The sequence below is a fragment of the Typopeltis vanoorti genome, chromosome 17, assembly GCF_054136105.1.
Source record: "Typopeltis vanoorti isolate ZY-2024b chromosome 17, IOZ_Tvanoo_1.0, whole genome shotgun sequence".
NCBI classification, from domain to species: Eukaryota; Metazoa; Arthropoda; class Arachnida; order Uropygi; family Thelyphonidae; genus Typopeltis; species Typopeltis vanoorti.
The window spans coordinates 100,485,571-100,511,540 of NC_143565.1; the positions used below are offsets into that span (position 1 = coordinate 100,485,571).

The window sequence follows — 25,970 nt, forward strand, 5'->3', positions numbered from 1 at the left end:
CACTAAGCTTGCAGTAATAGAATAAAGCATCTCAATTCAGATCTATATAAATCAATTAGTTAAATTCCTGTATTTTAGTCACAAATTTTATCACACATTTAACTAGGTTTTCTGTTATAACACAAATCATTTACGCTGAGCATTGGTACATGTTACTTAACTGTTAACTCTTAAATATCAAGCACATAGACCATATCCTTTATACACAAATGCTCCTTCCCTTTTATGCTGGGAATATTTATAGCAAATTTCACCAATTTGGCAAACAGTTACACTCTGATGTATTTCACACACAAATTGCTGACTATTACTTAACTTCTAATCTTCAACTGTTAATTATGCCTATTTTGATCAGCCTCTACTTTACAGTCCACTAATAAAAAGTCCCTTAAAAACTCAAAGAAAAATTGGAAAAACAGATACACTCACTTTGGTGGTGACTACCCTCTATTGATCTGGCGTCACACTGGAGCTCTGTTCCTTTTTCTTCGGTGTCAGGTTTTCGCTCCCTGCTTGTGCCGGCGATAGACTTGTTGACGTCCTGCGGAGTCAGTATCTTCCAGGACACGGGCGGAGGTTCTTCGGTTTACAGAGTAGTTGAATGTGCATAGAAGGCAATGGAGCAGTTTCCTTCCACTTGAAGATTCCTTCTCCTTGGACTATAGCTCCCGGCGTAGAGTTGTCATCAGGGGTCTATTCGTTGCCTGGCAGATCGGCTCCTCTCATCCTTCCTTTAGGCCTCTGGCATATTTTCTCCAGAAGTCGCGTTCCCGATAGTGTACATCTGGCAGATAACTGCCGACTGACCAATGATCTCTGGGTTACCGATGAAACTTCTGGAACTGAATCATCCATTCCCCGCAATCTTTTTGCCACCTTTTATTCACTCACGAATCCTTGCACGGAGATATGGAACTCCCGAACATTTTGGTGAAAACCCTTGATCCATTTCTCTGACTGATCCTTCCATTGCTTTTCTCCAACACTCCCCAAAATCCTATTTGTTCTGGCAGCTGACATTTGTTTGAAGCTTTTGTCGGTCCACCTAGCACTGACCTTGAGCGTTTCCATGTAGAATACACACACAAAATTTGATGTCTTTTATAAAGAGCTAAAAATACACTGTTTACTAGTGGCAAGGTATTGCCTTAATTCTACACCTTCTAGAATATTCCCTTATTTGGTAGAGAGCATATACAATTCCCATAGGGATAATTTACATTTAACAAACATTTATGTACATGTTACAGTTCTAACTAGGTTTGACCTTGGTAAAATTTCATGTAAAAATGCTTAGTCTTTATGGAGCTACATAAATATTTTTACAGTTTGCCTGAGAGTGCATTTTGAGTCTCCAGGGATGGTGCCTTCCGGCATGATTTGTGTGGGGCCATATTGGCAGGTGCTTTTTCCTGGAATATGAGTGGTTCTGCTCAGTGGAGAATGAGCCTATCATTGAGTGGAACAATGCTGAGTTGGATGATCTTTTGATCACTCGTTCTGAGTGGTCCCAGGGATTGCCTAATTTTTAGAGAGGCCTTTCTCTGACGAAAAACAGTGAGTTTGAAACAGCTGTCAGACTAGTGAAATCTTATCAAAATGAACAGAGGCAAATATATGGGTGCTTTGAGCATTCGTCACTTCCTATAAGGTTCAGCTAGGGCAACTGGTAGCATGGCAGTGGTGTATTCCCACAAGCTCTCTGATCAATTTTCACATGAAACTTTTATAGTTTCTGCATTCAGCTTTGAAATGATGTTGGATTTAATATCCACTTAATTTATATAATTTCACATATGTTTATAAACTGCATGTATGTGCAGTATTTAAGTAGCTGAAGAAGTAAGCCTTTAGGTTGCTCTTATAGAAATATTTAGCATGTAGTGTACAAAATCTTGTAACAAAGTTGTTGTCACCAATTTTAGGCATATCAAATTAAGAGTTTGTGACTTTTGCTATTGTGAGCACAGTCTACTGCACACATTTTTTTAGTCTGAGACTGGAAACTTGTGCACAAAATGTTTTTGATATGCACATGAAATGGAGAAAAGCATAGAGGAAATATTATTTAAAATTACACTGTACTAACCATCTGTCTCAGTCTTGCATTAAAGAATCTCATTGCTATTGCATTTATTGCCTACCTTTTCATGGCCATAATTTCTCTGTTATCATTAACGGTATCTCTTTTCTCCTCCAAGAAGATTTTATATCCTTCCTTACTTTTTTATTCCTTTTATTATAGCAGCCTTAATTAACCAAATTTCAACATATGCTGATAATTCTTAGACTACCTAATTTACTGTATATTTTGTGAGAGAGAAATATTTTTAAAACGATTAACAAAAATGAAATATTTGAAAAAATATATATTTGCAGGAGATCTATATTTTAAATTTTGAATTATTGAAAAAAAAAAGTCATTAATGCTTTAATGATTAAGCATATTTCTTGTAAAGAATGCACAAAATAATACAATTTTATTTTGTCTGAATTTATATGTATATATAATTTTATATGAATATTCTCTTTGCAAAGGTTATCACACAGTTGTTTGAGAAGTTAGATTGTGATCAAGATGGAAAAGTAAGTTTTGAGGAGTTTCTTCAAGGCCTCTTTCAGCATGGGGGACCACAAGCATTGTCGGATGGATCTGATTCATCTCTTTCATCTAGCCCAGTGCACAAGTCTGTAATTTATAAAGATGATTCTCGAGAGGATCACCAGATGGCAGTAGCTTCTGAGTCTGGAATATTTTCTTCAATTGATCCTGAAAACACTGGGTAAGTATAAATCCTTGGTTTACAAAAATGGTAATTTTGTTCAGTATACTTTCATGTACTTTAATTAAAATAATTTCAGATCCATTTTAGAATTTAAAAAAAAATTGCTGTGTCTGCATCTCCTGTTATACATCTTTATAGTTATTCCCATATTCAACAGACAGAAGAAAACATTCACCAACAGATAATAATAAAATGTAATAAAGTTATTTGGAATAAATATAGTATATTTTTAGTATATTTGAATATTTTAATAAATTTAAACTGCACATTTTAAGTTATTCAGTTAAAATGTAAATAATCAGTAGTACAATTTAACTGTACTAGGATCTGTTTTTGTGCTTATTTTCATTTTTGAGTTAGAAACTTGGGTGCAATTTTATTACATTCATTTAGAAAACAAGAATTAAACCAAAAAAAAAAAAAGAACAGTTTATCAGTAATGCATTTTAATGATTACTATTTAAGCATCCAACAAAAAAAAAAAAAGAAAAAAAAAAAAAGAAAAGAAAAGAAAAAAAAATTACATTCATTTAGCTGATATAACATTGAACGATTTACCGACATGATGCATTATTACTCATGATGCTCCTTAATTGGATTAATGCTAAAAATTGACTAAGATTGAATGTTTTTGGAAATGCTTTCCTTTCAAAGGTTATTGGGCTCTTGCTCCATATTAAGGTACCTGCGTGTGAAGTGATGAAACAGGCATTTACTGCCAAAAAAAGGATACATGCAGAATAAAGATGAAGCAGGTAATTATGAGATGCTCTTTAGTCAACTGGTAAAAACAAAATCCCTTGAAAGAAATTACATTGCGGAATAAGAATGGTTGCTCTTTCTCTTCAAAATTTATAGAACCTTTCATCTGATTTTGATGAGAAGTTATTGAATTTTGAGTTCTTAGCACTAGTTTTGGATAAAAAGTATGAGATAATGTACTAGTCAAGAGGTCTATTGGCAAAAATGACAGAAGTTAACATCACTGCTAAGAAAGATATGGACATATGAGAGTAGGAAATCATTGTGCCTCTTTATAATACCTTGATACTCCTGCATCTTGAATTTTCAGAAATACAAAAACTTGGAGGAGGATGAATAACCAAGACAGTAATTGGGATAGGATGCTGATTATGAGGAGAGATAACATGATTGCAGGATACAGATCGTAGTAAATAAGCGGAGATGAGAATATTATATTGGCTTACCAACTTATCTGCTTAAATAAGGTGATGAGTTGGTTAGGATATTTTATAGGATAGAGGCAAGTAAAAATCTTTCGGTTATAGTAGAAGGATATAATTTCTGCAAATTTAGAAATGTAAGGCTGTGTACTGTATTGATGGCATTGTACTGCAATAAGCAGATGAGATTCGAGATTTGACTGTGATGGTTGTCAGATTAAAGTTTAGAGGGCATATTGCAAGTGTTACAAAGATTGCACATTGTATTGCCACTATGATAAGAAGTAAACTGGCATGTAGAGATAAGGAGGTAGTTGTGCCACTGTATAAAGCACTGATCAGACCATACTTGGACTATTGTGTTCAGATTTGATCACCCTGGATTTCATTGTGATGAGAAACGCGTTGGAGAGGGTTCAGAGACAAGTGACCAAGACAATATCAGGACTGTGTAATGTTGGCTATAGAGAGAGAGAGATTGAAGGAATGTGGATTGCATAGTTTGGTGGATAGGAGGAAAAGAGGTGATATGATAGAAATTTTAAGCTAGTGAAATTTTAGGCTTTGGCCTTTGAGGGGATTTTATTGGATTAATCCCAAGGGGATAATAAAAAGAGAAGAAGAAGGCGAGAGGGGGAAGAACTAGAGGCTATTCCTAGAAGTTATGTAAGAATCTGGTGAAGAAGGGTGTGAGAAATAGATTTTATACATGGAGAAATGTGAGTGAATGGAACACATTACTGGAATATGTCAGTTGAATGAACTTCCCAACAATCAATCTGCCAACTCCATGGAGGATATATAATAATAATGAAAATAATATAATAACAATAACTTTGTTTTCATTCACTGATTTGATTTCATTGCAGATTTTAAATGCATTTATTAACTGTTTAAATCTGCATCTGGAGTTTCAAGATTACTTTTTTTTCCTTACCATAAAGTCCAAAAAACTACAATAAAGTCTCATCATATCACTGCTGTCTAAATGAAATTCATTATAGCAACTTCTCTTCTCCTTAACTGACATAATAAAAAGTAGTTTCTTATTTATGTAAGAGTTGACTATAACTGCAATTAAACATGAATATATAGATAACAACAAAGAAATAACTATTTCTTTTAAGGTGATCAGCAGTTTTAACAGTGATCAGCATTCATATTTATGAATTTAGGGACACAAAACACTTGTTGAAAAGATTATTTTACTGATTAATAATAAAATAATAACTTGACGTTTCGACTCCTGTATTAAGGTGATCATCAGAAGGATACGTGTGTATAAGAACCAAGCTACATGCTGTTGCACTCTATACAGGTAAATTACAACTACGTGGTTAACTAATCTTTTTTCTTAGCCTGCCCTCTAGTGATTAAAAAAAAAATTGCCAATAAAAACTACAATAAACTCTGCTAAAGTCCTCACGTACTAGGATTCTTCTGGAATTATACGGTTCATATTGTTATATTACGATTATCTTCTGGATTTGTGCAGGTTGCTATTGAATGCTCAGGAAAAAAAAAATACATAGGGGAAACAGGGCGAACAATCCCAATCAGGAAGGGTGAACACAAAAGACACACATAAAATACCTCCATTTTGGAAAAACCGGCCTTTCTGACCACGCACTCCAAACATACTACAGAATTGATTGGAAAGGTACCAAGTCCCTGCACCGCACCAAAACCTGGTTCTAGCAGAAATTCAAGGAAACTTGTGAAATGCTCAAATATGATCCAAATCTGAATAAAAATGATGGTCTAACCATTACAAGAATGTTGGGGACCCATCTGCAACCTTCATAGCAACCACAGGGAAAAATCTCAATAGAAGAAGTGTTTTTTTTTTTTTTAATTTTTTATTTTATTTTATTTTTTTCCTGAACATTCAATAGCAACCTCTACAAATCCAGAAGATAATTGTAATATAACAATATGAACTGTATAATTCCAGAACAATCCTAGTACGTGAAGACTTTAGCAGAATTTATTGTAGTTTTTATTGGTAATTTTTTTTTTTTTTTTAATCACTAGAGGGTAGGCTAAGAAAAAAATTAGTTAACTACGTAGTTGTAATTTAGCTGTATAGAGTGTAACAGCATGTAGCTTGGTTCTTATACACATGTATCCTTCTGATGATGACCTCAATGCAGGGGTCGAAACGTCAAGTTATTATTTTATTATTAATCATTAAAGTAATTTTTCAACACGTGTGTTTTGTGTCCCTAAGTTCATAAATATTAAAGAAATAACTAGTCATGAATCATAAAATTATTCTGAAATTTTATTTCCATCAATAAAATGATGAAAATATACATGCGGCCATACTTCTGATATTTTATTTCTGTCTCTATTGATTCAGAATAATTTTCTGATTCATGACTGTAGTTATTTATTTGTTATCTATGTATTCATGTTTAATTGCAGTTAAAGTCAACTCTCACTGTTCTGCTAAACTCACCATTATAACAAACTACAATAAAGTCTCATCATATCACTGCTCTCTAAGTAAAATTCACTATAGCAACTCTCTTCTCCTTAACAGATAATTCATTTGGTCCATAACAGTTTGCTATAGTGAAAGTTGGTATTACTTCATAAAGACCTGACTGATTACAAATACTTATGTATAATACTGCTTTATTTGTATTATTACTGTCATAAACTACTTCTCACTATCTAACAAAATGCTCTTCACATAAACTTACCCACTGTTTCTGCATTTGCTATACTCTCTGGAAACACATTTTGCAGCAATCATCAAAACAGGGCAGGGAGGAGCATAAACCTGCTCTTTGGCCTTGCACAACTTCCAGAGAGTTTGATTCTTTCTTTCTCTCTCCTTCCATGTGTATCCTGAAGATCTTCTGGTTTGTCCAAAATAAGATAACCCACAAGAGCAAGGAATCTGGTAAATGCACAAATAAGAACACATATCGTATATTAAATACCATGAGCCTGAACATCTGGACTTGCAGAGCATGCTATTGACACTAAACATAGTGTTTATTGGAACAAGACTCATAAAACTCATTTCCTCAGGCAATGTCTTTATAAAGAAATGCATGAAACTTTATTTCATTATCCTAAGTTATTTTTAATGGTAATAAAAACATGAAACTATTTTATAAACAAGATGTTTATTAACTTGCTTATATTTCCCTGAATTTCAAGTTTTTCTTTCACTTACTCACTTGTTCATATTTAATGCATTCTAATGTTATTTAAAAAAAAAAGTATTATGCTACATGGGAGTTGCATGATCTCATACAGAAATAGTAGGGATTTGTTTCTCCTGCAAACTCAGGTTTTTCATCCTGCATACAGACAAATTATCCAAGAGAACACACGCAATTTACAGACAAAAAATACTAGTGGTGATGGTGGACAGTAGGTGGTGTTGGTGTAAATGATGGGATGGTAGCAGTTCGGTGTGGTTGGTGGATTGGACATGGAGAGTTGTCAAGTAGGTGCCCTCCTTTGAGTCTTTAGACTTATTTGAAGTGTCACAAAATAATAAGTAATAATTTAAGAATTATTCATATGCTTGCTTTTCAGCATTTATTTCGGAAAATGTTTTAAGCAGTTTATTATTTCACCACTGTTCATAAAATATTAATACAGTATACTGGATAGATATTTTGTGATAGTTTTTTCAAATACTCTCTATGTTCTTATTTTAATAATTGAACATAGAGAGTAGTAAATCCTCAGTTGTTTTTCAGTAAAGAACTCTCACTATTGAGTTAGTTTATCATAAAAGGAAGCAAAGGAGGAGAAATAAATATGGAATTTAAACAAATATTAATCATAATACCAAAAATTAAAAATAAATTAAAATGAATAAATTAATTTTTATTGTTCATTTATTAAATTCAAAATCCATACATTGAAAATCCATAAAATGGTACTTCATTTCCAGCTCCTTTGTCTCGTGAACTTATGATACTTGCAAAAACATTCATAGTGTGAATATGTAAGATGAGTTTTGTCATGTATACAACATAATACTATTGTATAATACTCTTTGGGAAGAAAGTAAGCTTTTTTCTTAATGTTCTATTGATATCAGTTAATTAGTCATTTTATTATATCCCAGTTAGTATTTTCTTAATATTCACATTTGGTATCTCAATATGGTTTACCACACAGGTCCAACGATACAGTGCATAGGCAGAGAAAATGTTTCTGCTTGTTTTAGTATAAACAGTGAACTTCAAATATACTATCTATACTTTTGGTTGGTGAATGCAATAGAACACTCAGTTCTGTTATTTAGGTTGAAAGATATACTCTGCTCATTAGGCTCAAGACGCCTGACTGCCTGCCTGACCTGGTTTCCAGAATTCAGGAAGTCAAAATTTGAATCTTAATATGAATGTTTCTCTGAGAGAATGTCAGAGAAACATTCAGGATTCATTAAGGGAGGACCCGATATATTCACCAAAGTGCACCTGCAACATTTAACAATAGTCTATTCCACACACACACACAATGCACATGTTTCTTAACAACTTTCTCTGCCTTTGACCTAACTGACAATTCTATTGTACAACATTTTTAAGATACTATTTTAGAACCAATCATTACTAGAACATGCTTTACTATTCACTAACTAGTTTTGTATCAGTTTTTTTTAAACTTTTTAGGTATTACATGTTTTATGCTACATCAGGATTGGCATTGAGGACAATCAGTTTGTTTAGATATGTCTGGTAACATCTTATTGTAATGAAAGATTTTCATCTTTGCTTTCATAAATTATCATTGTTTTTAATTCATAAATAAACATGATGTAGTCCTTCTTCTTTGATATAAAATCTCTTTTCTCCCTACATAATGCATAATAATTTTCACTATCTTAAAAACTGTAGATATTTTATTAAAAAATCTGGAATGGAAAAATAGTGGTATTACTATTATTATTGCACTATTCATGGAGTCGCCAGACTCATCGTGGGAAACTCATTCAGCTGACAACATATCATACCAAATCTTAAAATCCTTAACACTCCTTGCATGAACAACACATTCTGGTAATGCATTCCATTCACTAACTATTCACCATGTACAAAATCTCGCACCCCTCTTCACCACACTTACATAACTTCCAGGGATGACTTCAGGATTTTCCCATCTCACCCACTGTTTTTATTATCTCATCAGGATTAATCTGATCAAAGAGCACATGGAAATATCTAAGACTCTTCAAAGGACAACACAACAACATTAATCTGATAAAATCCTATTACTAACTTAAATGTCTCCATCATATCATATCTTTTCCTCCTATATGCTAAACTCTACAGTCCACATTCTTTCGACTTCTCTCCATAGCCAGCATCACAGAGTCCTGATATTGTCATAGTTACTCACCTCTGGACATTTTCCAATGTCTCCACATCACACTGAAAAACCAAGTGACCAGAATTGAACAAAATAGTCAGATGACCCAGTGCTTTATACCGTGACACAACCACTACCTTATACCTACATGTTAGAGTACTTCTTATCATAGCAGCACTACAACATGAAGCCTTTGCAATACTAGTAACATACCCTCTAAACGACAGTCTACTGTCAACCTGCATTCTCAAATCTCATCCACTTCCTGCAGTATGGCACCATCAATATAGCACACAGCCTTATATTTCTGCATTACAAAATGCAATGCTTTGCACTTTATTAAGATTAAAACTACAACTCCACTCCTTTGTCCAAGTCAAAAGTCTATTCACATCTTCCTGAAGGGAATTGACATCATCAGCAAACAACTGAAGATCCTCAGTCACTCCACATGATATATCATTTACAAACAATTAAACAGCAAGGGGCCCAAGAACAGAACCGCACAATCTGCTAGTATCATTCAGAGAGCCAATCTCTGATTCATCTAACCAATATACTATTACCATCCTCTGCAGCTTGTACACCAACTATATAGTAATCTATCAAGCGCTTTTGCAAAGTCCAAGAAATCGCTCTATATGATTCTCCCTTATCTAATACATTTGTTATCTTATCATAAAATGCAAGTAAATTGCTAAAACTGCCAATCCTGTTTTAGCAATTTACTTGCATTATAACCAATCTCTCCAACACCTTGACCACAATCGCAGTTATACAGACTGGTCTGTAATTGGAAACTTTTGTCCTAGAACCATGCTTGTGGAGTGGCACTATTTTTTCTTCTTTCCACTTCTTAGGAACCTCATTTCAGCCGCTTGGATTCGTGTCTGCATTCTTTCGGTCATTACCCAACTCTCGTGACCATTGGTGAGGATGGGGACATAGATTGTATTGAAGACAGCCAGCTTTGCCTTCTGGCTTAACTCCCGCTTCAATACTACTGAACAGCCAAGATCCCGCAATATTGAGCTTGCTAAGCCAATTCGAGTATCTAGCTCTATGTCCCATTTTCCATCATTCGTGAATATGGATCCGAGGTATTTAAACTTCTCCACCTGTATCATTTGGACTCCACTTACATTTAGAGTGCACTGGGATGGTTGTCTTGAGACCACAAATGTTTCAGTTTTGGCCACACTGATCTTCATTCCGGCGTCTGCACAAACAGCTACAAACCTATCCAGGGTCCGCTGGAGGTCATCTGTGGAAGAACTAAGCAGAACTAGGTCATCTGCAAAAAGCAGACGTCCAATGCTACATCTTCCAATTCTGACGCACTCACTGCCTCGGCTGTGCCTATCAATCCAGTCCATAAATATTATGAAAAGGAGAGGTGACAGAACACACCCTTGGCAGAGGCCAACGGAGACTGTGAAAGGTTCAGACTTTGTGCTGTTTACCCTGACACAAAACTCTGGGCATTCATACAGGGACTTGATGGCAGCTAATAGTTGACCATCCACTCCATACTCCTCTACTACTTGCCAAAGCTTATCCCGAGGAACACGGTCATATGCCTTCTCCAAGTCCACAAAACGTGTAGACATTCTTGGCATATTCCCAAGATTTCTCAAAGACTTGCCTTAAAGTGAAGATTTGGTCAGTTGTGCTTCTACCAGGACAAAAGCCACATTGTTCTTCCTGGAACTTTGACTCAACTATGCTCCTGCACCGTCTTTCCAAGCACTTAGCATACACTTTCCCAGGTAGGCTGAGCAGAGAGATGCCACGATAGTTACTGCAATCCTTCTGGTCTCCCTTCTTAAAGACTGGTATTATTATGCCTGTCTGCCATTGCTTTGGTGCTCGCCCAGATATCCAAGTAGCCTGACACACTCGAGTCAGCCAGAGAACACCGTCTCGATTTAAGGCTTTTAGCATTTCAGGCTGAATTTCATCATCGCCAGCAGCCTTGCCCGATTTTAGCGATTTTATTGCTAAATTGCCCCGATCTGCACCTCTTGGATGTCCACAACTGCTGGGCCACCCGGGTTAAGAAGGCTCTCAAAGTATTCCCTCCATCTGTGGAGGATATCCTTCTCGGTTGTTAAAAGTGCACCGTCAGAGGTCTTAATTACCCTTGCTCTGCACGTCCTCCCTCGAAGGCAGCAGATGGTCTGAGAGAATACTTTGTTTGCATTTGCATAGGATGAATCTAATCTTTCTCCAAAGGATTCCCAAGCCTTCTGCTTTGCTGTCTTTACTGCCTTAGCAGCAGCTTTTCGTGCCTAATAATAACATATTTCAGATGATTATATTTAAAGTAGTTAAAAGTTTGTATATCAGAAAAAATAAGAATTTTTGACAGTCTTTTCTCCTTATGCTACTTTATGACTACATATAATGCATGCTAGGGAAATTTTATTAGTCGTTAATTTTATACTAGAGAAAATAATACTACCATCTTCACAGCACCAATATTCTGATGGCTTCTTCAGGACTTTTTAGTGAGAGAAATGAAGAAAGCAACTGATGTAAAAGACAATTGATTACGACAGAAACAATCCAAAACAAATTAAATGAGACTACATTAATGCATGACACACATCAGCTGTGTCTTCTCCAACAATTACCTAGAGACTCATCCTTTAAAGCCATCCAAGAGACACATGACACATGCTGCATTACTGAAGTCTCATTTAATTTTGTTTTGAATTTTTTGGTTATTTTCTTTATTTTTGCCATTAAAAGGTCTTGAAGGTGATGATCTCAGTATATAGTTGTTGTGAAACTGTGAAGTCAGTATTATTTCTCTAGTGTAAAATTAAAATTTTTCTGCTGATCAATTTTTCTAATTCTAGTCTTTCTGCTTGTTATCAGAAATAAATTGTAAGTAATTTAAGGAATTTCTTCCCACCTGCACACACCTAATGTCTGACAGTGTAGTCATGGCAACATGATGTCTCTTTTCAGCTGGAAAGACCTAGGTTTGAATCCTATCTAGGATACACACTATCTTTTATAAGTGTGTATCTCCACCCACATACACACCTGCTGGAAATTCCAGTTTTCTAGGGAAATCATCTAGAGTAGTGTTTCCCAGGTTTCTCCTACAGTGGAACACTTCACAAATCCTGACATTTTCACGGAACACCTTGGTTATTTTTAATTTATTAATAATTAATTATGGCATAATCATAAAGAGTATTAGTACACTTATGTATATGGTGTGACATGTTGACAAATATAAAATTACATTTAAATCCATTATCAATCACTGGACTAATGAAATCTTGTAGCATATTGTAGTTTCCTCAGGCTAACATCATTAAATTAATTTGTGCAGACTTTCATTGACATATCCCATTCTGATCACCAAAAATTTATAATATTGTTATAAGTACTTACGAGTGAATGCAGACTTTTTCTCCTGTGCGCTGGTAGTTTTCCCCTCCTTTTGTACATTCTGTAGATTGCTTTGTAGGTGGATGAATCACTGTCTGTTGCATCAAACATCTTCAATAAACAAGCACTTTCACCCTACAATACGAATTTGCGAAGAAAGTATTCAGTATTACTAGATTTGAGAACCAGATACAGAGATTACCTTGATCTTCAATTTCAGTGGAAAAATTTTCTTTATACTTCCTTGCTGATTGGTCACTAACATTTGCAACACAGATGTTATTTCTTTTGGTTTTCAGAACAGAGGATATGCCACCCATTGTTGTAATCGGCTTGCAGACAATTTTTATGACTGGTCATAAACAGCGGTATTCCCTTTCCCGAATTACTTCCATGTTTAAAAATACACAGCTTGGTCACTGACATCACGGAACACTTACTCACTTTCTGCGGAACCAAAATTTGGGGAACCCTGATCTAGAGAACAAATAGATACTTTACCTTATAGTCTTAGTTGCTTTGATCATGCAACACACCACTACCACCATCACTACTCTTTTCCCTTCTTGTACATCCTTCTTAATCCAAGTCTGGTAGCACAGTTATCAATGTACACCATATCAGGGCAACCTTTTTGTACATTCAAGCTACATTTTCCATTTAGTCTCATAATGGAGCCAACCTACTAAATGTTAGGAGATTTAAAACGGAACAAATAAGTAATTGAAAATTTATTATCTGCATATGTATGTATTGATTAAGTATTATTTAAGTTTCTTAAAATTAGAAAATATGCTGGTTTATACTTTTTATTTTGTGCTTTTTTATATTCTGATACAAAAAAGAAATAATATTGCTGTTGTATATTAAAATTCTCAAGAAAATTAACTTCACTGAATTTCTGAGATCAGATGTCCCAGATTAATTTCTGTATATCATCTTTTAAAAATGGAATGTAGAAATTGTAGAAATATGATCTAGTATGCATTGTGTTCATCTGTAAGTGAGATGACAAATCATTTCAATAAATACAAAAAAAAAATTAAAACAGTTGCATTTTAGTGTATTAGGAAAACATTTTGCAGGCCTAAATTAAAATGAACTTGAGGGCCAGTGGGTCATCAGTACTACATTATATGACAATTCAATTCCCAGCATATTCTTGTATATCATGTATGTGGTTAGCAATGAGTAATCAGAATTCAAAACAGGTGATTAAATCAAGTTTTGTGCAAAGTGATGCAAAAGTGAAAAAAAACTAGACATGACAGTGGTTTATGGTGGCAATGCCAATGAAAAGGCTAGTGTATGTGAGTGGCATGAGAGATTCCAAGAGTGATGCATAGATGTGAAAGATAGAAAAAGAATGAGGTGACCACAAACTTATTGAATGTGTGAAAATGTGGAAAGAGTGCAGTAAGCAATTAGTTTGGTCCAACAGATGATTAAGTATATGGTTAATGGTAGAATAATAAAATTTAAACAGAGAAACAGTGAGGAAGATTTTGACAGACTTGGGATGAGAATTTCTGCAAAGATGGTTCTGCGAATCTTTAGTAAATATTAAAAGCAGTGGTGGTTTTGTTATTTGTCTTAATCTTTATTGATAATTGGCTGTGTGTGTGTGTGATAGTTATCACTGGCAGTGAAACTTGGTACTTTTAGTATGACCCTGAAACAAAATGCCAAAATATGCACTGGAAAAAAACAATATGAAGAATGAAAAAGGCACAAATGTCATAATACCAATCAAGACTATGCTTGTTTGTTTTTTTGGTCATAAGGACATTGTGCACTTCAAATTCATGATAAAGAACAAACAGTGAATGAGCATTGTTATTTTAAAGTGTTACCAGCAGGGTTATGTGAAGCTGTTTATAAGAAGAAACCTGAACTTTGGCCAAACAGTTGGATCATCCATCACAACAATGGCCATTGCAGGAGATATCCATGAGTTTCTGACTAAAATATCGATCACAAAATTGGCCTATCCTCCATATTCGCCAGCCTTATCTTGCTACTTTTGGATTGTTCCTTCCAAAAACTGAAGAATGCCTTGAAAATATGCAGATTTTCTGCCATCCAGTGTTGTGGTGACAGTAATAAAAAGCATTCCAAAAGGCAAGTTCCCGAAATGTTTTGAACAATGGTAGCGTTGGTAGCTAAGGGCCTTGCTACATAAAGGAATTACTTCAAAGGTGTTAGTATTTAAGTACCATATAATTCAGAAATGTCATGCCCTTCTTTTATTTAAATTTCATATGGAATCAGAATGTGAAATTTGCTATATCTGAGAATAACCAATTGTCAGTTTGTTCTCATAAAAATATTAAATTAAAAAAAAAAAAAGTGTCATAGAAGTACCATTTGTAGCTGAGAGAATTGGGTATTCATGTAAAACCCAAGTCAGTGTTGAGAAAATTTAAAAATCTCTGTAAAGCAATTTGAATTCAAAATCTAGAGGAAAATGTATTTCTTTCGGGTTGTTTTTTTGGAATATAAAAGACTTGGATCAATGCTGAGAAGAAATTAGAATAGGTTATGTTCCAATTTTTAAGGAAATGTTATTTTTTAATACTTTCTTCTTTGTTCAGACAGTGAGCATATTATAAATTTTAGAACATCTTCATGGAGACAAGATATCATGGGAGATATCACTGCTAATCATATCACTCGTCAAACCATTCCTTAACTCCTTTACTCTTCTGGTATCCTCCTACACTCTTGGCAATGTTTTTCACTCACATCAAGTGATAAACAGCTGCTTCGATAAGAGTAAATCGGCAAAGGTGTAAGATCAGTCTATTACAACTTATTGCAATCCAATAAGTATGTAGTTCCAATCCTGTTTGAATATCTCTGACTCGGTAGTTACTGGATGATTGCGATTACTACTAGTTTTGTCTGAAATTGCAAACAATCCAAAATTTCTGCCTATGATAATATTTACATAAATGCAAAGTAGAATTCACAGGCTGGTAAGAAAAAAGAATTCTTACTTAGTAACGTTTTGAAATATGAATATTAGCAGTTGAAGAGTGTATTGGTGATTTGTATGTGACTGCATAGTCATAGTGTGTATATATCTGAGTCCAACCAAGTTACTTCAAATTTTGGAAAGCTTTACTTTCTCCCTTTCAGAATAGTTGAAGGGAGTGGAGAAGCAAAGGTTGTCTATCACATATATAAAATATCTTAAAGTTAATACAGATTTTAGGATCAATGCTGAGAAGAAATTAGAATAGGTTATGTTCCAATTTTTAAGGAAATGTTATTTTTTAATACTTTCTTCTTTGTTCAGACAGTGAGCATATTATAAATTTTAGAACATCTTCATGGAGACAAGATATCATGGGAGATATCACTGCTAATCATATCACTCGTCAAACCATTCCTTAACTCCTTTACTCTTCTGGTATCCTCCTACACTCTTGGCAATGTTTTTCACTCACATCAAGTGATAAACAGCTGCTTCGATAAGAGTAAATCGGCAAAGGTGTAAGATCAGTCTATTACAACTTATTGCAATCCAATAAGTATGTAGTTCCAATCCTGTTTGAATATCTCTGACTCGGTAGTTACTGGATGATTGCGATTACTACTAGTTTTGTCTGAAATTGCAAACAATCCAAAATTTCTGCCTATGATAATATTTACATAAATGCAAAGTAGAATTCACAGGCTGGTAAGAAAAAAGAATTCTTACTTAGTAACGTTTTGAAATATGAATATTAGCAGTTGAAGAGTGTATTGGTGATTTGTATGTGACTGTATAGTCATAGTGTGTATATATCTGAGTCCAACCAAGTTACTTCAAATTTTGGAAAGCTTTACTTTCTCCCTTTCAGAATAGTTGAAGGGAGTGGAGAAGCAAAGGTTGTCTATCACATATATAAAATATCTTAAAGTTAATACAGATTTTAGTTATTATATTATACAATTATTGAAAAATGATTTAAATTGCTATCTGATTTTATATTAATATCTTATTTGAATAAGTTGAATCTTTCATAACAGTGTATGTTTTAAAATATTCATTGAATGTAATAAAAATACTGGTGGTGTCCATTCCACCATACAAGTGTAGTTTTTTTTTTTTCACTTGTATGATGCAAATTTGAAAATGTTGGACATTTCTTAAACAAATACATTTTCAATGGTGTTATTAAGGCATGAATTGGAACTAATGACATTTTTATAACATCAGTATTGAACTGTCCCTAAATTATGACTGGATTACAGCTGTCAAATAAAATGTTGAAATAGATGCATTTTATCAACATTCTGTCTTGAAACATAAACTAAGTGACCAGCTTATTTGGTATAGCTTCATTATCTATGAATTCTGTTGTCATCCAAGGCAGTTGTGTACTTTCCAAGTTACCTCCTAGTGATAGATACATAACTGTGTGTGTGCATGACATGAATGATTTTGAATGCAGTGTTATAATTGATGCCAGATGTACTGGTGCAAGTATCACAAAAAACAATGTCTAAAGTGTACACAAATAATCTAGCAACCAGAAAACATCCAGTCAGAGTTAGTCATGTGGGTGGGGAAGCTCTGATGTGAGGACCCAATGGACATTTACAAGAGGCATGCAAACTGCTGGTAATTAAATGGCAAAGCAGTAAAATAGCAGTTTGCAAAAGAGCATTTCAGAAGTATCTCATATCTTGTCATATATAGGGTATAGCAGCAAACCTCAAAGGATTCTATTCTTGTCAGCTAAAAACGTGTGTGTAGTGAGCACAGGGAAGCTAAGTAACCATGACAAATGGAAAAGGGTAGCCTGATCGAGTAATGTGTTCCATGCTTAATAGTAAAACCAAGATGACAGCAGCATAAATTAATAGATTTTTTGTTGAAACACTTTTGGTTTGTGATGTGTGTAGTACTTGTTTGGCATGCATTATGTCCCCTGATACTAATAATATCTGAATTCTACTTCTTACCTGAATATTACTAACCATCCCTTTTAGTGTAACTAATGTCAAACTCAAATTACATGAATCGCATTCTCTGTCCTCTGTGATGACTGTTGTCCCTGTCTCCGATGGCCACTACCCTTATCAATAATAATCGTAATCAAACATTTGCTATTTATTTGGCTTCACCATCCCAATTGGCATACCTATTAATAAGTTTCACTCGTCAGTAGATATATGGTATAAATATGGTAGGAATTTCCTTTTATCATGCACTCTCTCAGAATAGGATTATCAAGTTTTTAAATCTACAAATCGTTGCATTATTGAGAAATAAAACTGACAAAATATATTGATGTTTTCCATAGTTAAAGAAATAAAATTAGGTTCCATTTCTTAAGGTTCTGAAGATAAAATTAAAGTTCGAGACCACCTACCTTTTCTTTCATTCGCTATTTATGTATCTACCCAATTATACATATTAATACGCAGTGCTATTTCTGAAAAAAAAATTGTGCATATTAATGTATTCTGTACTTCCTGACTTTTTCAAGTAAATATTTCAGTGAATACAGTCATATTTTGAATTGCTTTTGGTAAGTTCTAGATTATGTAATATTGTTTCAGCGACTGTTAGATGATATGAAAACAAATACATCTCCCAAGCTCAGTGTCGAAGTTATTCATTTGATGAAAAAAAATTCCCTTATGCAATTTTCTAAAACATTTGAAAACATTCAGTATGAATCATTGAATTTATTAAACTCGTGTGAATGTCTTTCTTTTGGGAATAGACGGTGATGAATTGTCATTTAGAAAAGTACATTAATTAAAATTATCATAGTGTAATAAAAAGCTATTATTTTTATTACAACGAATAGTCTGCGGGTTCGAATTATACTTTGTAATTGAATTTCATCGGCAATGTGAGACCACCTGCTTATTGGAGGCTTGAAAAATTTCTGTGTTTGATCTACATATCTATCCCAATGGCTTTAACAGGGCTTTAAGGCCCACAACCTTCCAAGCATGCTTGGATTTCGTAACCGAAATACGAGGATAGAATGGTCACTCCTATGCCTCAAGGTATTCTTGGCTGTATTCCTGTGTGTTCAAGGGGCCAGTTTGCTTGCTTGCGGGATGAAAAACACCAGATAAACTGGCGGAAAAAACCCTACTGCCCGCGACCAAGACCGGCTAACTTGGCTATGACCGAGAAAGATCCTTCAGCTCCTCACGTCTCCGACGGGAATCGAGCCTAGGACACTCCTTCCCCAGGCATATGGCTGTGAAGCGCAAAGCCACTAGGCCTAACCGCGCGGACGTTTGATCTATATACCAAACATGAAATTTTGGAGCAAGGTTTCCTGATTATAAGAAGAAAAAAAAAAAGAACTTAGTGCGAATGTACTGTAAGTTGTAGTTGCTCTGCATTCGTTGTAAGTTGTGCTATAAGTACAACTCCCACATACAAAAATAAGAATACAATTAATCGCTCTGTTCTAAGATTTCAGTCTTACAAGAACCAATTATAATGAGCATTTCTGATAGCATTGTTATAATCGATGTTGGGAAAGATATTGTCAACTATATAGTCAACGGCTGCTCCGTTCCCCCCGCTCATTTTAATAATTTGAACTTAGTTTTATTTAAAGAAAATTCCAGCTTGGAGAAATGTTACTCCAATCAAAAAGAATCAAAAAATGATATAGGAACTATATCATTTTTTGATATAGTTCCCTATATCCTATTGTGGCTAAAATAATGTAATCTGTTAAGATCACCGTATAAGAATATTTAGATTCAATGCCGATAAACTTATAAGAATCTCAGGACGGTTTTGTTAAGGGTAAGTCCTGTTTATCAAACTTATTCCTGCATCTGATTTAGAATCAGATGCGGGATTATTTTGAAAGGATTAATTTTATTTAAAGGTATATTTTGTAGTTTACACTTAGGCACAACCAACGGTTTTTATTGGAAATGCTTGTTTTATTTCAGACTCGATATCTTTATTTTGAAAAGTTAATTATTTATATATACCAGTATATCATTTTTACTGTTAACTGTTGTATCAGGCTATTAAGAGTATCCATTGTAATTAAAGTGATGGTTAGCGGTATCCTTATGCACATCACGTTAAAACTTGATCTTATCTGAACCCCCCCCCCCCATCCATTTCACTAATATTTTTATTAATATACCATAGAAAATGAATCAGTCATAAAAAGTAGCATATGTAGAATAATAAAAATGAGCACACTCGGCCATCGACGTTATTATCAGACCTCCATGCAGTCATAAGACTCATGGCGTTAAGTCTGTCACACACACACAAATCCTTACTTCATCATTGCCTTAATCCACTGTGCTGCCCTCACAATTTTAGCAATGTGTCCTGAAATTTTAAGTGCTTTTCCAAAGTCACATCCAGATCCCTCATCTCCTCTAAGATATTCCCAACAATTGCATATTCCACATCCCATCTTACTTTTCCAAATTTTAAAACTTGCAGGACTGAACTGATAGCCCCTACTCACTTGCCCATGCAGCCAGTGCATTCAAGTCCTTTTCAAAATCGTTGTTATTTAACATAGACGTTAAATAGCAACGGCTGCTCCAAAGCAGACCTTTGCTGCACGCCACTTGTGACTTCTGGAATATCGCTCCTCTGTATACAACTTGCTCATACCTATCAGATAGACAATCTCCAATCCAACACACTAATCTGTTATTTAACATCATTGGTTGTAATCTAATTACCAGCTTATCATGTGGCAGTCTATCAAACGTCTTGGGAAAATCTAAATATACTACTGTGTATGCATCATCCTTTTTCAATGCATTTGCCACTTTGTTGTAAGTAAGAAGTTTACTATAATAAGATAAGTTTTCTTCTTTTCACTCCTTTGGAACTTGGTCCATTGCAAGCCTCATGCTACAAAGGGTATGTCAAAGCTGTTAACTCCATGGAACATTCCCTCAAAACACCTGGTGAAGTGTTATCAAATCCTACAGCCTTTTTAACATCGTTTACTTAATTCCTTATGTATCTCCTATTCACTCACCATCAGTGCTTCCACCTCCCTTCTCACATTCAAGTTCTGTATGATGTCACATTCACAAGAATGTAATACCTTTATGAATTGCTCATTTAAATATTGCAGCGATATATTCTGCAGTGGTTGTCATTTGATTCTAACAATATCCTCCTATAGTCAGTCATTCTTCTGCTAGTCACGTATCGAGAAAACTCCCTGTGATTTTTTTTTTAACCTCATTAGCTAACTGTTACTCGTATTGCACTTTTTTTTGCTACCTTTTCATGCGAGGCATCTCCCTTTCCTGCTCTTTGTAATCCTGATGCAACTGGTTTTACCACTCGTCTTGCGCATCTTAATATGAATGTGATCACCAGCAGCGGGACTGGATGGCATATCATCCAGTGTGTACATTAATGTGCAAGAGAATCGGCAGTCTTCCAGGTTGCATGCGCTCACCTTATTTTCATACCTGCTCTGTTTAACATCTTCACCTTTTGAATACATTTTGATATTGCCTCCATCAAATAGTTCTTGAATAGGACTCAAGTAGTATTAATTTCCTTTCCATCCAATTCGTCATTCTATGATATTGCTGCAAACTCTCTCCGGAGTTTTTCAGAATCACCAGACATGGTTCCACATATATATCTAACAGAAGTCTTTATATGATTCGCCACCATCCAGGTTATCACCTCGTGGTCACTCTCATGACTGTTGGAAGATTTGACATCCCATTTATAATAACATCGTTTAAGGTAGTCATTTTCTCAACAATTCATTCTCTTTTTGCCTCCGGATGTCGGTCTATATTACCATAATTAAAGTCACTCATAATGATCACTCTTTTCTTCTTTATATTCTTGGCTAATTTACCTATACCTTTCCTTCTCACTGTCCTCCACATTGTCAAGTCTATAACGACACCACTAAATATTTCATCCTATCCATCTCTACCTCACACCGTACTGTCTCAAAACCACAAACTCTTCACCCCTTGCATCCCTAAAAAATTGACATAACTGACTCTCTGGTACCGTCAACAGTACTCTACCCTATCTACCTGGTCTTCGCTAAAAATATATCCGTCCATCTGTGTTCCTGTCTGGATATCATCCTTATCCAGCCATGTTCCGCTTCCGAAAATTTTGGGACAAATAAACTCGATCAGCGCAACAATTTCTTTTCCAATATTTCGAATACTTCTGGCAGTTTAACATGATATACAGGATCACATATTTCGGTGATGGTGTGTTTTAATCTTTGAGAGTGAAGGTTTGTAGCGTTACAAAACTATTAACAATATTTGTGCTTGAAATGGTGGAGGGGGACATATTTTAAATTAGCCTCTATATTCCTAGAATAAAAGGTATTTGTTTAACATATATGAAAAATACATATATTAAAGTAATGCTGCAAAAGTTTTTATTATTATTATTCTGCGCCGATTTTATTTGGTTATAACTCCCTTCAAAACTTTTCGGTGAAAAGTTAAAAAAAAAAAAAAAAAAAAAGATGCAACTTCCTTCGGAGTCTTTTAGGATCTGTAACTCTCCTCGCCTCCGAACGCTACATTTGTATACCGATGAAGCTCAGTGGCTCTATCGGGTCTACGAATGTAGAGTTGGAATGCAACTCTATATCCGAGTTTTGTTTTTTGTGATTTAATAGATGAGTATTAAAAATGTCATGTCTTGATTTATTATATCATTTCCTTAAAAGATGCCAAGTATCTTTACTTTGGATATTAAAGAACGAAACAACATTTTAATGTTGTTCGATCAGTACTATGCAAAAAAAAAGAGAGAGAAAGGGGTGAAAACACTGTTGTGTGTGCACTCTGTCTTCAGCTAAGTCATCTTTAATGGACGAATTTCGCATTAACCCTTATATATCCTTTCGAAAGATGAAATATTAGGTTCAGTGTTATTTCTGGAATGTGTGACTGTCCAAACGGCGACTTGGTAAAAGTCACATATACAATTTTAAGTATATGCAAACTCGTGTTTCTTTTCCCTCTCCATTTTTTGATCGCGCCATGGTTACTCTTCACAGATAACATAAATTTTAATTATTACTTTTCGAAACTATTTTGTGAGCTATAGTGATTAATATTAACTACCTCAAACATTTATCAGAGGCAAGGAGGCGCGAGATATTGCCCTCACTTTTATATTTATCACTTGCGATGCTGATGAATTTGTTTAAACTGTTAATTTATGTGATATCATCACCATAACTCCAGGTGATGTATCTAAAGCTGTATGTATTTTTATTTCCGATGCACTTTTGAAACGTTAGTCTTTTTGTAGGAGGAGTTGTGATCAAATAGAATTCTTGTAATTAGTCACATGTTCATCGTGGGAGGGGGGAGATCTGTCTACTCTCGAATCAAATCATAACATAGAACTTTTAGGTTTCTAAATTTTTACTTTTTTATTTTTTATTTTAAATAACCACTAGAGATAATTACAGCACTATTGTAATGTGTTTTCCTAGAAGCTATTTTTATCTTACAACTTTCATTCATTATACACAGACCATGAAATGAGAAGCCTGCATTCTTCACGGTCAGTACCCAACAATTACGCCCGTTTTTAACCCTCTATTAATCATTGGAGAGCACACTCGGGAGTTTTCTTAAGATTCTTAGTTTGTCGTGCTTACTGCTGTAATAGAAGAGTGGCGATCTTTTAGTAGAAGATGTGGGGGAAAAAAAAGCTGCATTGGAATGTGAATGTATGGGAAATTATGCGCATTTTAATATCTGAAATCATAAAGTAATTAAGAGTTTTATCAATACCTGACAAGTTAGTTTGTCTAGGCATCAAACTGTAAGAAATAAATATGACTGTTATAAGGATTTTACCGTATAATTTAATACGCACTTTTTTTTTCAGAAATCTTTCTTGTCTTGTTTTCATGCAAATAAGAGCCGAAACGACCTCCCAATCAATTTGTGCATATTTTATGTGCGGTTGTTTGCTTTTTTGGCGTATGATCTCTTTTTAATTTGAAGAAATGTTGTATTTCAGATGCGATGGTTGATGTAAGTAAAATGTAGATGAAGTCATATGAAAGGACACGAACGTCCTGTAAACCTTGAAGCTGTCATTGTGAGTCTAAAATCTCTTCAATTTCTCATGCATTTCGTATGTAGCGAGGAAGTCTTTCAGGTTTTGATTTAATAGTCCAGATTCAATGCTGACAGCCGATTGTGGATGCCGGTTCTAAGAATTATTTTTATATATATCGGAATAGTTGAACACAATAAGGGGTTTTGCCTTTACTGCATTTTGGAATATGGTGCTAAATGTTTTTCATTTTAATTATATTTCGACGTTTTCATTTTCTTAAAGTTAGAAAATCTTGATGTTGATCTTTTTTTAATATCGACTTTACATGTGTCTATTTATTAACTTTTTTTTTTATATAATGGAATACTGCTGACAATAGATTTTGTGTTAAATGGCATTCCCTTAGGTCTGTACAGCTAGGATATTGGTTTGCAACGCTTTTACGTTATGATTCACTAAAAAGATTTTTTGTAAGTTTGGCTCATTTAGGTCAGCATCTCTTTACCTAACAACTAAATCACATAAACTCATGCCTCGTACTCGCCATTCAATACTCCTAAATACACGCACACGGCTGGAAATGTAAACAGTCTAAAGAAAATGAAATCAACGAATTACCACTAATGCATTATCTTTTGCCGAAAAATTGAAAAAAATAAATAAACCAAAAGTAGCAAAATATCGCAATTTAGTATGCTATTTTAGTTATCATTGAGAGGGTATAAGTTTCATCTTAGTCGGTAGTAGTTATATACTTTGGAAAGAAACTGTTTAATTTCCGTCGCACAAGCGAGAATCTTTACAAGAGAGTTTCTACTAAATGCGTTAGTCAGTTAGTTGGTCTCAGACGGGGTTGAGATTTTTCTACTTCTGGTAATTCTGTTTTTTTCAGTCAAACGGACTCGATGAGTACACACTTCTACAGATACTGTTGTATATTATATATGTCATTCGGGCCAGCGATGGATGCTACGACTTAACATCTCGATCCCAGCAAGAATTTGGAGAGGGACGTGAGGAATAGTTTTCGGTGTGGGTTTGAGTGATGGGGCGGTCCTGGATGCAAACGTTTTCTTGCTCTTGTGAGATTTGTAAAGTTGAAAAGTTTTATTCGCCATTTTATATAACGATTCATCAAAAAAATAATCACTTTAAGGTTCGTTTAGCACAAAAAGAGGAATACTTTTCTTTAAACAAATGTATAGATAATCAGAACGTTTCGCTCAGCTCAGCTAGGCAATTCGTTTTTCGTGAACTGTTTGATTGTCTTTATAAAGTATAATCCATTTTGCTTAATACATTAAAAGTGTTCATTGAGAAATTCTGAATGAAAGGAAATATATCATTCCACTTATATCCGAACATTCCGCGTCAATCAGGTTTAATTGCATTAATGTTTGTTTTATACTCGGTTTCGTTATTTTATTTCTATTAAAACTGAAATAAATGAAAATTCGACAAATTTATTAGACATTCTGAATACCAAATTTCATGAAATTTCCATTCATAAAATGCTGAATTAACATGATGCATTTTAATATGAACGAATTTAGTAAAACTTAGGATTTATCCCAAATTTGATTAAATTCCATCCCTCCAGCCAGAGTGGTGATCCATAAACGATGAATAAAAGTGGAAATAGCAGCTTGTTTGCCTTTCACCTGATTTTACGTCTGTCTATTTGTGGTGGCAAAATTAGATAGAAAATCTAAGTCTAGATTTTTTTATTATTATTATTTTTATACAAAAGTAGCACCACCGAAGTTCTGTGAATAACGTCAATTTATCACAGACGTTGATAATTCTCGCAAAAACAACAGAAATACAATAGTTGAAAATTCCCATATAAACTTCAAACTGTTGTTTGTGAACACTAATGATTTCCTAATGTTAATTTGTATGCGTACACTGCAATACAATGCTTCGGGTTATCTGACGAATTCAGATGGTTTTAGTTGTTATAGTTTAAGACTGGTTAATGAAAATTCCGTTATTTTTTTTTTTTTTTATTTTTATTTTTTTTTTTGGCGTGCGCCGTTGTCACTGCTTAGAATAGGTGAGCTTCGTTTACATATTGTGATCACACTATCATGAAGAGGCTGTCATTCAACAGTACTCCTAGTTTTGCATTCATGCAGTTTAACATTTGTTTCCTTTGCGTTTAGAGTGATGTTGTGGAGTGTGTTTGCAGCTTCTCAT

At 34.4% G+C, this 25,970-nt stretch overlaps 1 protein-coding gene across 7 annotated transcripts in view; it reads left to right on the forward strand.

Annotated features, from left to right (window-relative positions):
• The window catches only part of Nin (blastoderm-specific gene 25D), a 511,736-nt gene that overhangs the window by 281,626 nt on the left and 204,140 nt on the right, over window positions 1-25,970 (forward strand). For all 7 annotated transcript variants that reach the window (XM_090406751.1, XM_090406750.1, XM_090406752.1 and 4 more), the window contains one exon: window positions 2,539-2,783. In XM_090406751.1, the coding sequence (XP_090262877.1) occupies window positions 2,539-2,783 (245 nt within the window). The remainder of the gene's footprint in view (window positions 1-2,538; window positions 2,784-25,970) is intronic.